Here is a 12,937-nt window from a genome sequence, read left to right on the forward strand (position 1 = left end):
ATACGCCCCGCGCTGATCAAACCACGGGCTAGCGAGGCCCTCCCGTGATATGATAGTGGGTGATAGCGACGATAGCAATAGCGCCATTTTCTTATCGCACGGCGCCCAATGGCGACGTGGCGCCCCTCGGCTGCGCCCTGACCGCGAGCCCCAATTAGCCCTAGCCCTTAGCCCAGGTCAACGGTGCCTGGCGGCGCCGTGCAGTGAGAGCGAGAGAGTGTGTGAGTGCAAGTGTGTGTGAGAGTGAGTGCAAGGCAAGGCAGGTGCGAGGCCAAGGGGGCGGCTAGCTACTAGCAGCTAGCAGCAGAGGGTGAAGGTGCAATGCGGGCTGCTCACTGTTGAGCCAGTCGTGTCCCTTCCCGTCCTGTCCTGTCCTGTCTTGTCCTGTCGTGCCTGCCTGTCTTGCTGTCACTTCACTCCCACTTACTCCGGCCGACCGCTCGTCGTCCGCTCTCTCCGCCCTCGGCTGCGCCACCATGGCCCCCCCATGCATGCCTTCGGAGCGCCTCGATGATGCACATGCACAAATTGCTGCTCCTGTTCCCTTTGCTTCTCCAGCCTGCATTGCACTACACACATGTACTAGTAGCACTCGTCTTGTGATAATGTATACCTCACCGTCTGCCTACACCTACACGTCTACACCTACACCTACACCTACACCTACACCTACACCTACACCTACACCTACACCTACACCTACACCTACACCTACACCTACACCTACACCTACACCTACACATACCCCCCATGATACCTCACCGTGCATGCTCACCGTCTACACCACCACCTCACCACCCCCCAGTGACGTCGCCGCACTCCAATCAAAGCCGACATGGGGCCTGGCATGCCGTGAGCTATATTAGACTGCCCACTTCCAAGTTTGGGCGGTTGGGAAGCCTGGCAAATGAGCGGCGCTGCAGAAGCAACTATCCGGCACTCCGGCCGGCCGGGAGGCTGTGCTTGTGCTCATTGTTACGCCTACACCTGCACCTGCACTCACCCTCACCCTCGCACCCACGCGCGCGCTGTAGATCCTGTTATCTCGACGACACTGACACACTACCGCTCTTCTCCTCCTCCTCCGACCGCCATCCATATCTCCCAAGCACCATCGCATTCCATCACAACATGTTCACCGCACCCCCGGCGGCTGCCAACAAGAAAAAAAACCCGTCGTCTCGGCGCATGGACGTTTCACCGCGGCCATTCCGTGCGCTCCTTGCATGGCCGGCCCTCACTCGCACGCAATTGTACGGTAATATAGGAGAGGCAGAGAGGCATGAACCATCCCCCTTGCCACTGCCCAATGCAGCCATGGCCTTGCCCCAAGTCGAGCACATTGGCCGATCAGACGCCTGCTAAGAGCGGCGCTGCAAAAGGCTCCATTGGCCGCCTCGACGCCTGCCGCCCCCGCCACCCATCGCCGCCGGTTTCAGCTGTCCCATGTTACGCGTCCAACAAATTCCCACGCGCCGGCCCCTCTCCCTGACACGCTCACCCCCCCATGGTGCAACCGCGCGTGCACTGCAATCCTCAGACATAAAACCGAGCCTCCCTCGAAGCTTTTTGCCACGGCCGCTCGCCCCGCTGTTTGGACTCCCGCCCACATTGGCCAGCTTCCTTTGTTCTCGCAAATCCACCACGGCGGACCGCGGACACGCAGCTGGACGGGGGGACCGCTCGCCCTCGCCGCGCCATCGGGTCATTTGCAACCGCAGGCTCAAATTTAGCAGCATGATGCGCGGTGGTGGGGCGGCTGGCGAATCTCAGTCCGCGTGGCTGTGAAATTGTGCACACGCGTCGCACATGCACAACTCGCTCCCACCCCCCACCCAGCACCAGAGCCTTTTCTGTCGCATGGTCAGACGCTTTTGTCGCGAAGCCTTGCCGAGCATCGTCGCCCGAGAAAAACATGCTTCTTGTCAACACCAACGGCTGTCTCGCAGCCTCGGCGCGGCCAGCTTGACACCCTGACAGGCCGCGACCCTCTTGGGCCCGCCAAGGCCCGCTGCCAAGCCTTTGACCCGCGCACACGCACCTAAGACGAAACCAGGCTAGCATCAGGGGTACGCTGAGAGCCCGCTGATCGGTCTTGGTATTCTTGGTAGGCCTTAGATTTCTTCACTCGTTGCGCTTCAGACTTGTTTCTACCCTCACCTTTCTGTTTTGCCAGTCACTCGCTATCTGCTTAAGTTGATTGCTTTTTGCATACAGCGCCTTTTTGCTGTTGCGTCACACTCTCTTGAAAACCCCCCCAAGTTGTGCTTTGCCAAACATTTCCAAGTCGCCCCCCTTCACCGTGACTCTCGGCGGTTCAACCTAAGCTCCTGCCAACCCCTACTACGCATCTTGGAAAAGCTCTTGTACTCGGCCTATCGATATGCGTGGAATCATCGCTACCACGGCCCTGCTCGCTGGCGTGCAGGCGGCCGTTGACCCAATCGTTATCAAGGTAACCCAGACTTCACGTGCCCCGGCCCGATAGTCCAGTGTCTCATAGTTCTCGCAGGGCCAGAAGTTCTTCCAGAAGAACAGTGGTGAACAATTGTAAGCAACACGTACCCGAAGCCCTCGGTAGCCATGCTGACAGAATGCCAGTTTCATGAAGGGCATTGCCTACCAACGTACGCCTCCCTCAGACCATGTCTAAGACTATCAAGCTCACAGCAAGCAGAGGAAGTCAGCTCCAACACCACGGCCACCTCGCCCAATGACATCAACATCACCGACCCCCTCGCCGACGGCGACGCATGCAAGCGCGACATCGCCATGATGAAGAAGCTCGAGACCAACACCATCCGTGTCTACGCCATTGATCCCAAGAAGGACCACAAGGACTGCATGACTCAGCTCGCAGACGCGGGCATCTACGTCGTGGCCGACTTGTCGGAGCCTGGACTGTCCATCAACCGTGACGACCCCAGCTGGACCGTCGACCTCTACAACCGCTACACCAGTGTTGTCGACGAGATGATGAAGTACGACAACACGCTCGGTTTCTTTGCCGGTAACGAGGTCAGCAACCAGCCCAACAACACCATTGCCAGTGCCTTTGTCAAGGCCGCTGTCCGTGACACAAAGGCCTACATCAAGAGCAAGAACTACCGTGAGATTGGTGTTGGATACGCCACCAACGACGATGCCGCAATCCGTGAAAACATGGCCAACTACTTTGACTGCGGTGACCCAAGCACCGCCATCGATTTCTTGGGCTACAACATCTACTCGTGGTGCGGTGACTCTTCCTTCAAGGAGTCTGGCTACGACGTGCAGACCAAGAACTTTGAAAAGTACAACGTACCCGTCTTCTTTGCCGAGTACGGTTGCAACACTCCTCGCCCCCGCAAGTTCACCGAGGTTGGTGCGCTTTACGGCAAGGACATGGTTGGCGTCTGGTCTGGCGGTATTGTCTACATGTACTTTGAGGAGGAGAACAAGTTTGGTGAGTCTGGTCTGTGTAAAACGCCCCAATCTCTCTACTGACATGCTCCAGGTCTCGTTTCCATCAAGGACGGCAAGGCTGTGCCCAACCAGGACTTTGACAACCTGTCCACTCAGATTGCCAAGGCTAGCCCAACCGGTGTCAAGATGTCCGACTACAACCCCTCCAACACGGCCGCTGCTGCCTGCCCCAAGGCCACCCCTGGAAAGTGGGAGGCCGAGTCGGACCCTCTCCCTCCTCCAGCCAACGCCAACCTCTGCTCGTGCATGATGGAGACTCTCGATTGCGTTATTCCCGACAGCACCGCCGAGAAGGACTTTGGTACCATTTTCGGCTTCGTCTGCGGTCTCAAGAACGGCGAGTACTGTGCCGGTATCAACAAGAACGCCACCGCCGGCCCCTACGGTGTCTACGGAATGTGCTCCAACAGGGAGCAGCTGTCTTTTGCCGCCAATGCCTACGCCAAGAAGAACAACGGCGGCTGCAACTTCAAGGGCAAGGCCACCACCAAGTCTGCCACTCCCAGCCCCACTGCTTCCGGCTGCTCTGCTCTCCTCAAGCAGGCTGGTGCTGAGGGTACCGGCACTGTTTCCGGTGCTGCTGCCGCTACTGGCGGCTCTGCCAGCGGCAGCAAGAGTTCTGGTACTGCCTCTGCCGGCGCTGCTTCTGCTCTCTCTGCTTCGCAATTCTCTAGCGGTGGCTTTGGCTTCGGTCTCTACATTGTTGGTGCCGTTGCCTCGGGCATGGCCATGATCTTGTTGTAAGTAGTAGGAGATTGAGCATGATCAAGGTTGCATGGTTGGGTTGTCGGTAGGACTTGCCATTTATATCCTTGCATGGGTTGCGTGGGTTTACGCTTTATTCCCCTTTGTGTCGTGGTTTGTTTTGTTTGAATCGGCCTCACGAGTGTCGTCAAGTGTAGATTTTGTCCGTCTTTTTGCAAAAAATTGTAATGTTTTTGGAAACATACACATGTACACTTTGTTCAAAGTGCAAGTGCATTGGTTGATGAGTTATCGATTTAATTGTTCCATCTGGCGGGCATCCCATGGGTATGTGTTAGCCAGAGTATTACCGATGGATTATCCTATCACTAATCATATTTCATTGCGTGTGGTTGAACACTGTCCATCTTTTTCCAAATCGCTGTAATAACAAATGTCTCGATTGTTGAACCCCGTTGGTTGAGTGCTATGCGCGCGGCACTGTTGTCCCAATACGCCTCGACACCACACGGCCTATCATGTACTAACCCCATTTGTACCACTGTAACTATTGAGCCTATATACGCGTGGTACGTGAATTAGGTCACCCCATATACCCACACATCTCACCACCTGTGCGGTAGTCTGCGTCCATGCAGGTAAACGTTTACTAGGGTATGCTTGCCTGTTTGGAGGGCATTGGGTTTTATTAGGTGCAGGCAACATGCATGGGTGCAAAACGCTAGATATATTGAGTACCAACGGTTTCTGAGATGCGGGGTCTTGGCTGAGCACGGCGCTTGGGCTTGGGTGTTTGCGAGAGGGAGGGGTTTGCTTGTAGACCGGTCGATGTGCCTAGAGTAGCCTCTGACTTCTGTACCAGAAGCTACATGTCCATGTGCACCCATGTTGGAGGGGTAGCTGGTGTTCACGAGATCGAACCACTACCCCACCACGCTCATTGCACTGATAACATCCCCTCTGTCGCACTATGACCAGTTGTGTCTTGTAAAAGAAAAGGACTCATCCGTTCATGCTCGCGCGTGCGTTTGGAGAGACTGTGCCGTTTGCCTTACCCATCCACCGCTTCCGCTAGCACTGACGTCATATGACTGTCCTTGGAAAACATCCTTCCGGACATTGCACCTGACCCAGATGATGCCTGCAACGCCCATGCACGAAATAGCCTTGTTTTGCCCTGATCCACGCCCTCGAACCAGAAAACCCTTCCTGTAGACTGCTTTTGACCCTTCCGGAACGAGCGCTGTGTTGAGGTACTTGGAGATCCAGATACCAGCGAATACCTCGGCGCGCTAGAACCCAAGTAGCGTCCAGCAGCCAAAGTCAACATGAGCCGAACTACCTCTCCAGCTCGGCCTACTGTCGATCACTTGCGAGCGATCGTCAACAGTTACCCCATCATCGACAATCATGCGCACAACCTTATCCTACCTTCACACATAGACACAATACCATTCGAAACCATCACCACGGAAGCACAGGGAAGAGCCTTGAGAGACACGTTCAAGTCGCTTTCCCACCTACGAGCAGCCAAGCAACTGCGCCAGCTGTACGAGTGTGGAGAAGATGCAGACTGGGAAGAGATCCTCGAACAGAGAGTGGAATGGCTCCGGAGCAACTCTGAACGCCTACACCAACGGTGCTTTGAGAATGTGCACGCGATACTCATTGATGATGGGCTGGCTTTGCCAGACAAGGTCTTTCCGTACAGCTACCACGACCGCTACACAAAGGCGCCCACCAAACGCATTGTGCGCATCGAGACAGTGGCCGAACGGCTGATGGAAAGCCTCCTTCGGGATGCCACGGAAGATGACCTGATCAAAACCAAATTCCTGCCCAAGGTCTGGACGAAATTTACAGAAGAATTTGAGCGAGCAATGCAGGATGCCGTAGAAGACAATAATGTCGCAGGCTTCAAGTCTGTCATTTGTTATCGAACCGGTCTGGATATCGAGCCTGAATACGAAGAGGCTGCAAAAGCAGTGGGACACCCCTTTGAGCGCTACGTCAAGAATTGCATCCGCAAACGAAGCTATCGCATTGAAAAGAAGCACCTCAATGACTACCTGGTGCTGCGAACCCTGGAGATTCTTTCAGAGCGACTGCCACACTCGGATTCACTGGCAAAGCCGTTTCAGCTACACACTGGCCTGGGCGACAACGACATCAACTTGCTAGAATCGAATCCTGCCTTTCTTCAGCCGTTGATAGAGAATTATCCACAAGTGCCTTTTGTCATCCTCCACTCGGCATATCCCTATACGCGCGAAGCCGGCTACCTCGCAACTGTCTATCGACATGTGTATTTGGATATCGGCGAGATTTTTCCCATGGTCAGCAGAGACGGCCAGAAGGAGGTTTTGCGACAGGCCTTGGAGCTGGTCCCTGGAAGCAAGCTCCTTTACTCTAGCGATGGTCACTGGTTTCCTGAGACGTTCTGGCTCGCCAATATCCAGTTCCGTGAGGCGTGGCTTGAGGTAAGTTATCTGCTAGGTTGGGTTTGGACGCATATTGACCATGGTAGCTGCTTCTCGAGTACGTTCAGAAAGGAGATCTGACTCCCCACCAAGCCATTGGTATGACAAAAGATATCATGTTCAACAACTCCAACGTCCTTTACGACCTGCGCTATGAGGCAGTTTTTGACGAAACCGTCCAGTTGTCGCCGAGACAGCTAACATACAACATGAAGCCCACTGGAGTCCCGCCGTATCAGCCATCAACAACACCACCAGGACCTGGTATGCCTGCATTCGACCAGGCTGCGACATCTGGGCGTGCCAGCCGATCAGCCTCTCCTTATGTACAACCAGCTTTCCCCCCACCACCAAAGGTGCCGCAGGTATACGACCTGCAGGTGCTTGAAAACTTCAAGCAAGAAAACCCCGGAATCAAGTTCATCTACGTGCAATGGCTAGACTACATGGCCACGGTCCGCAGCCGTATTGTTCCTATCAAAGAATTTACGCGTATGATTACCGAAGGCGAGCGCATAGGTATATCACAGGGCAACACTGGCACTCTGCAAAACGATAAGCCAACTCCAGTCATGAACACTACTGGACAAATTTATGTTGAGCCTGACTTGCGCTCCCTTCGACGAACGCACAACAAAGACCCTCTTCCAGCTGCTACGGTGCTCAGCTACTGGCGCTCAGAAAATGGCTCTGCCCTCCCGGAAGATCCTCGCCACATTCTGGAGACACTGATCAATGGCCTGCAATACAACTACTCGACGACTCTTCTGATTGGATTCGAAATTGAAGTCACGTTCCTCTCCAGAAACCCGCCCTCATCATCCACCAACCCCTTCCAAGCGGAGCCCTACTCGCCGATAACAAAAACACACGCATGGGGTACCATGACGCCAGAACAATGGGTCCAGCTACCGTTCCTGAGCGAAATCGTGCTCGCCCTCGAAGACATGGGCATCGAGATCCAGCAATTCCACGCCGAATCCGGCCAGGGCCAATATGAATTCGTGCTGCCACCGCAGCCGCCTCTACTGGCCATCAACACGCTCATCCAAGCTCGCCAGACAATTGCCCAGATAGCCAGTCTACATGACCTGCGAGCAACTCTGCATCCACACCCGTTTGACGGCATCGGCACCGCGGCTCACGCCCACGTTAGTCTGCACCCGCCAGACCGCGACTTGCAGTTCTTTGTCGGAGGCGTCCTCCGCCATCTCCCCGCCATCTGTGCCTTTAGCATGCCGCAGGAAGTCAGCCGAGGGCGCGCAGTTCCCAGTGGCCGGGGACGATGCGGCGGAGGGGCGTTTCGCGGTTTTGCGTGCCCCATGCCACCTGTTTTGTGTTGTTGTTGTTAGAAGAATAGAATAGAATAGAATAGAATAGAATAGAATAGAATAGAATAGAATAGAATAGAATAGAATAGAATAGAATAGAATAGAATAGAATAGAATAGAATAGAATAGAATAGAATAGAATAGAATAGAATAGAATAGAATAGAATAGAATAGAATAGAATAGAATAGAATAGAATAGAATAGAATAGAATAGAATAGACAGAATAAGGGAAATGTTGGCTTCGGTATTGTATGATTTTGGGGGTGGAGTGTAGGGAATGTACGTACCCATGTCCCGCCTGTCCAGGCATCGTCCTTGACCCGGGCGTAACGGCACGGCAAACATGTACTTTGCGCTGTCGGCGCTGCTCGCCTCGGGTCTTGTCGGGCTCGCTGCAAACGAAGACCCAGCCCTGTATCCCGAAGGCGACGTCGCTGTGAATCCCTCGACGCTCGACGACCAGGCCCGCGCTGCGCTGGGCGTCGTGCATGCGTTGCCGCGTAGTCTGCATGAGGCGCTGGATGCGTTGGCGCGGGATGCAGCGTTGAATGAGGCGTTGCCGCCGCCGTTGGTACGGGATTATCTGCGCATGAAGGCGACTGAGGGCGACATGTTGGCGGGTATGTCGGAGGGTGAGCGGAGGGTGTTTTTGATTGAGAGGTATTGAGGCATGTGCATATATATCCTCTTTATTTCTTTCTTTCTTTTTTGAATGATAGGAATATGATGATGATGATGATGATGATGATGATGATGATGACGATGACTTGTTCATTTGCTTTCTATGACTTGACCATGTATTCAAGCCGTGCAGAACGGAACTTTAGTATGTAGATGAGAATTGATTTCTGCATTCCGCTACTTCACTATATACATATTCCGTCTACTTACTGCCTTGTAAAAGGCCGTTGCTGCATCAGCACATCAAAATGACTCGTAGATCAAACAAACACATATCCCATAGCATGCGCATAACACGCACAAGACAAGACGAATATATCTAAATCAAGCCCAAAGCCTTGATCCTCGCCACCAAGGCCTTTTCCCTACGATCACCCCCCGCGTCATCCTGCACACGCTTGGCATGCTGAATCAAAGCGCCTCTCCACACCCAATAGCCATGTTCAATCTGCCGAACGACGTGCTCGCCCTCGACTCTGGCAACGAGATGGCAGACCCAGATCAAGCGGCGGGCGCTGATGAAGCGGTGTTCCATCATGGGGCGGGTCATGGAGGCGCGGACGACGGCCTTGGAGAACAGCGGACCAATGGGTAGAGCATGCGCTTGCAAGTGTCTGTAGAGGTAGTAGATTGCGCGCCAGGATTCGCGGTGGGAGCGCGTGGTAGTGAGGGAGTAGAAGTGTGCGAGCTGGTGGATGAGGATTGAGCGCTGGGAGGGGGTGAGGTTGGTGGAGGAGAGGTTTGCGTAGATTTGGGGGAGGGCATGGTTTTGTGCGGCACGGGTGAGGATCTCGGTGAACTCGCGGTGGGCCTGGAGAGTGCGGGCGTGGTGTTTGGCTGTGGAGAGGGAGGGTGTAGGGGAGCTCGGGCTGAGCTTGGAGACAAGGCTGAGGATGCGCTGGCAGGTGTGGAGGGTGAAGGCATGACGCTGGCGTGCGCGCTCGTCCATGGACTTGGGGTCCTGCGTGCTCGAGAGTATCGTCTTTGTGGCTAGAGACTCGATACTCGAGGCGTTGTTTAGACCGAGTCCTTGCTGGCTCAGCGCAGACAAGAAGCAGTACACAGAATGCAGGCTTGCATGGCGGGCAAACACGTCTGCAGTGACATCTATCAATGCCTCATACGGCAACTTCTCTCCCCGCAGGCGCGAAAAGACAAGTCCCAGAGTTGCCTCAAATCCAAGAGGTTCTGGCTGCGCACGTGCGAGTGCAATACAGGCATAGGTGAGCTGTAACATCCGTTCTCTGACAGTTACATACGACGTTTGCCGTGTCAATTGGAATGCCAAGACATGAGTCAGTAAATGGCTCTGCATCATGCCAGGATTTTTGCCTGTGAAGATGTGCTTTGTGACGGCTGCAATGGCAGCTTCGAGCAACGCCGTGCCACCCTCATCCGATGCCGATGGCGCTCCAAGACCCTCCAAGACCATCAACCATGCATCCAGACGACGCGCATAGATGTCGCCCGGCAGCTTGTTTTTCCGCTCGACAGCTGTGGCTAGAGACAGGGTAATTGATGGGACAATCGATTCCAGGCGCTTTGGCGGGAGACAGGAGAGGACCTGTTCTACAGCGGCACAGACACTGTAGTCTGTAGCAGCGCGTGCAAGAAAGAGGTTCATGCATTGCTCTATAGTATTGGTGCCTGTCAGGATGGAGCGCAACGACTTCCGGACATGGAGGTTTTGGATCTTGTCGGCAACGGCAACCAAAGACTCTGCGACGGAGCGTTTGATCTCGTTGGTCGATGCAACAGCGCCGTGCAGTGCCAGGCGGATTATAAGGAGAAGCTCGGCGTCCTGTGACGAGCTTCTCGAAGCCTCTGCAGACTTGGCCGCCTCGGCCATTTTCATGCACACGCGATGGTAGACTTTGGAAGCGTGGAGAAAGCGTGCCCATGACTTTTCCAAACAGTTGAGGAGATACAGGCTGTGCAGTGTGTATGTAGGCGGGGTGTGGAATGCCTTGAGCTTACAGAGAATGCTCGTGGGATCCCAGCCAAGTTGGTTCAAATGCTCGACTACCATGGTATTGTACACCCACGCATCGGGATGATCTGGGCGACAGGACCTCCAGGTGGTGGCAAGGAGTCTGCTACGCTCAGAACTAGACAGGTCCCCGGCATGCGCGACTTGGGATTTGAAATGGTCAAAGTGGGCTGTATGCACGCCAGTTTGGTCAAGGTCCCCAATTGCATCAGTAGCAGGTTCTGGGCTCTCTTCTAGGCCGTCTGATTGTACACGTGCCCCGTGTGTTTGTGATTTTGTCTGGTCATAGGATTGCGAAAAAGGATTTGGAAAGGCGAAGGGGTGGGACGAGGCAGAAGCGGGGTGCTCCTCTGGTATGCGATGGGATGACGCTACTGGCAAAGTTGCAGGCGGGTGGTTCGCTACTATTGTCAGCAGGATAGGCCATGATGAATTGGATAGACATACGTCGATCGAGTGTGTCGGCACGCTGCTGCAAGGTGGGCGCTTCGTATCTCCAGGTGGGCTGTGTGTCTTTACGGAAGCCAAACAAGGCACCCAGATTGAACAGCGACGAAAGATGGTCTGGGGGGTAGAAACCCGCCGAGACGGTCATGCGGCGTTTGGCAGCTCTCCTCCTAGCCTCCAATGGCCCCGGGACATGGCTGCCATGACGCCTCTGGTGCGGGCATGAGCTGCGGAAAAATCTATTGAGGGCGAGGGCGAGGAGGTCGTCGGAGATCCATATGTGGTGAGGGGTGGGCAATTGGAGCGATTGCACTGCTCGGCGGCAGGCAAGGGGCGGACGGCGCATCAAGCGGGGTGCTGGTCATGGAAGTGTGGGCGCAAGGCTTGCCGGGCCATGGAAGCTCACGTCCGGATCGGGAAGCCGGCGATGCACGTGACGTGCTGACTAAGGAGGGCCACGGAGGGCAACGGATTGGAGGGGTGGATGGTTGAAGGATTGGAGGATTGCATGGTGGCTGGCACTATCCAGGCTTGGGCCTTGTCGGCGGGGTTATGCGACAAAGCTGGGGAACTGTGACACGGCGAGAGGTCTTGGATGGAGCTCGCTTGACCCCGTGTCGTATGCGCTCGAGGCTGGAGGCGGGCTACCAAGACGAGTTTGACGGGTGTCTAAGCTGCCCGTCAGCGGGTTCGTAGGCTGTGAGGCGCAGCCGTTGAGCGGGGAGATAAGCATTTTTTCACGGCAGCAGGCAGGCAGGCAGGCAGGCAGGCAGGCAGGCAGACAGACAGCAGCACGAGACATGGACATATGGATGTATACGTGATGGGTGTATACTAGACAGTGGATGGGTGATGCGGCAATGGCATGCTTGGGCGCGGCCGGTTGGTCGTGGGCCCGGATAAGGCGGCGGGCGATGGCTTGCAGGCAGTTTAATGAGGGCCGTGGGCGTGGCGTGGCAGAGCGACTGGTTCGGTGGTCGGGGGGCCGTGGTGAGCACTCGCGCTCCCAACACGGCACACGAGTGGATCGCGCAGAGGTTCTCGGCCATGGAACCATGCATGGGCGAAAAAGCATGGAGGAGTGGGCGTGGGCGTGGGAGCGCTCGTCTGGCGGCGGCGAGTCTGGCGGGCATACTGACTAGGTGCACACTATACAGCAGCAGCACATGGGCGATATTAATGGCTACATGGTGGATGCATGGGGCCAGCAGCCACCGAGGGCAGGCGCAAGACCGCGCGGTCGTGCCTCCCCTGACGCGCCCCCGGCCGGCTGCTGGCTCTGGTGAAACGCTACTGGCTGGGGCGCCAGCCAATGGCGGCGGCGTGCCTGGCAGCCCGGCGGGGCGCGCTATGCCCAAGCCGGCCGGGGGCGTGACAGCGGCTCGACGACGTCCTTGTGCGCGCGCCGACGAAGGCGAACATACACACGACGCCAGACGACACCATACACACGACACGACACGCATCGCATGCACTGCACTGCACTGCACTGCACTGCACTGCACTGCGCCGGCTGCCGTCTGTCGCGCCGGCTGCGCTGGGCACTGTGGGCGTGCCGACGACACCCAAGCATGTGTCTGACTGCCGCACGTCGCCGCCGCCGCGCGCGCTAATTGCCAAGGCTGGCCCACGCTTGCCTGGGCCGGCTGGTGCAGGTGCTGGTGCTTGTGCATGCCCATGCCCATCCCGACGGGGGGCGCCCTCTCCTTTGCTCTTCACCTGCGATCCACTTCTGTCAAGGCCCGAGCCTCCTCTCGTTTGTCTGCTTCTTGTCTGTCAATCGTCAAAAACACTCCCACCATCGTTTTGCCCACCCACCACCACCACCACCCCCCCC

The 12,937-nt window shown here is 55.9% G+C and overlaps 4 protein-coding genes across 4 annotated transcripts; 3 read left to right on the top strand and 1 right to left on the bottom strand.

The window, feature by feature from the left end:
- Positions 1–476: 476 nt before the first annotated feature.
- SETTUDRAFT_37272 (uncharacterized protein) lies at positions 477–866 on the top strand (the record flags this gene model as incomplete). The annotated part of the gene is made up of 1 exon (XM_008024259.1): positions 477–866. The coding sequence occupies one exon, from the start codon at positions 477–479 to the stop codon at positions 864–866; it is 390 nt and encodes a 129-aa protein (XP_008022450.1).
- A 1,517-nt stretch (positions 867–2,383) lies between these two features.
- SETTUDRAFT_104117 (carbohydrate-binding module family 43 protein) lies at positions 2,384–4,209 on the top strand (the record flags this gene model as incomplete). Its single annotated transcript, XM_008024394.1, has 5 exons — positions 2,384–2,455; positions 2,513–2,550; positions 2,602–2,627; positions 2,678–3,445; positions 3,497–4,209. The coding sequence occupies 5 exons, from the start codon at positions 2,384–2,386 to the stop codon at positions 4,207–4,209; spliced, it is 1,617 nt and encodes a 538-aa protein (XP_008022585.1).
- A 1,289-nt stretch (positions 4,210–5,498) lies between these two features.
- On the top strand, positions 5,499–8,649 carry SETTUDRAFT_159207 (uncharacterized protein; the record flags this gene model as incomplete). The annotated part of the gene is made up of 3 exons (XM_008024395.1): positions 5,499–6,650; positions 6,698–7,922; positions 8,393–8,649. 3 exons carry the CDS (start codon positions 5,499–5,501, stop codon positions 8,647–8,649), a joined length of 2,634 nt encoding a protein of 877 aa, XP_008022586.1.
- Positions 8,650–8,838: 189 nt separating this feature from the next.
- SETTUDRAFT_175630 (uncharacterized protein) lies at positions 8,839–11,446 on the bottom strand (the record flags this gene model as incomplete). Its single annotated transcript, XM_008024396.1, has 2 exons — positions 8,839–11,003; positions 11,101–11,446. The coding sequence occupies 2 exons, from the start codon at positions 11,444–11,446 to the stop codon at positions 8,983–8,985; spliced, it is 2,367 nt and encodes a 788-aa protein (XP_008022587.1). The 3' UTR covers positions 8,839–8,982.
- Between the last annotated feature and the right edge of the window lie 1,491 nt (positions 11,447–12,937).

The sequence above is a fragment of the Exserohilum turcica genome, assembly GCF_000359705.1.
Source record: "Exserohilum turcica Et28A unplaced genomic scaffold SETTUscaffold_12, whole genome shotgun sequence".
Lineage (NCBI taxonomy): Eukaryota > Fungi > Ascomycota > Dothideomycetes > Pleosporales > Pleosporaceae > Exserohilum > Exserohilum turcicum.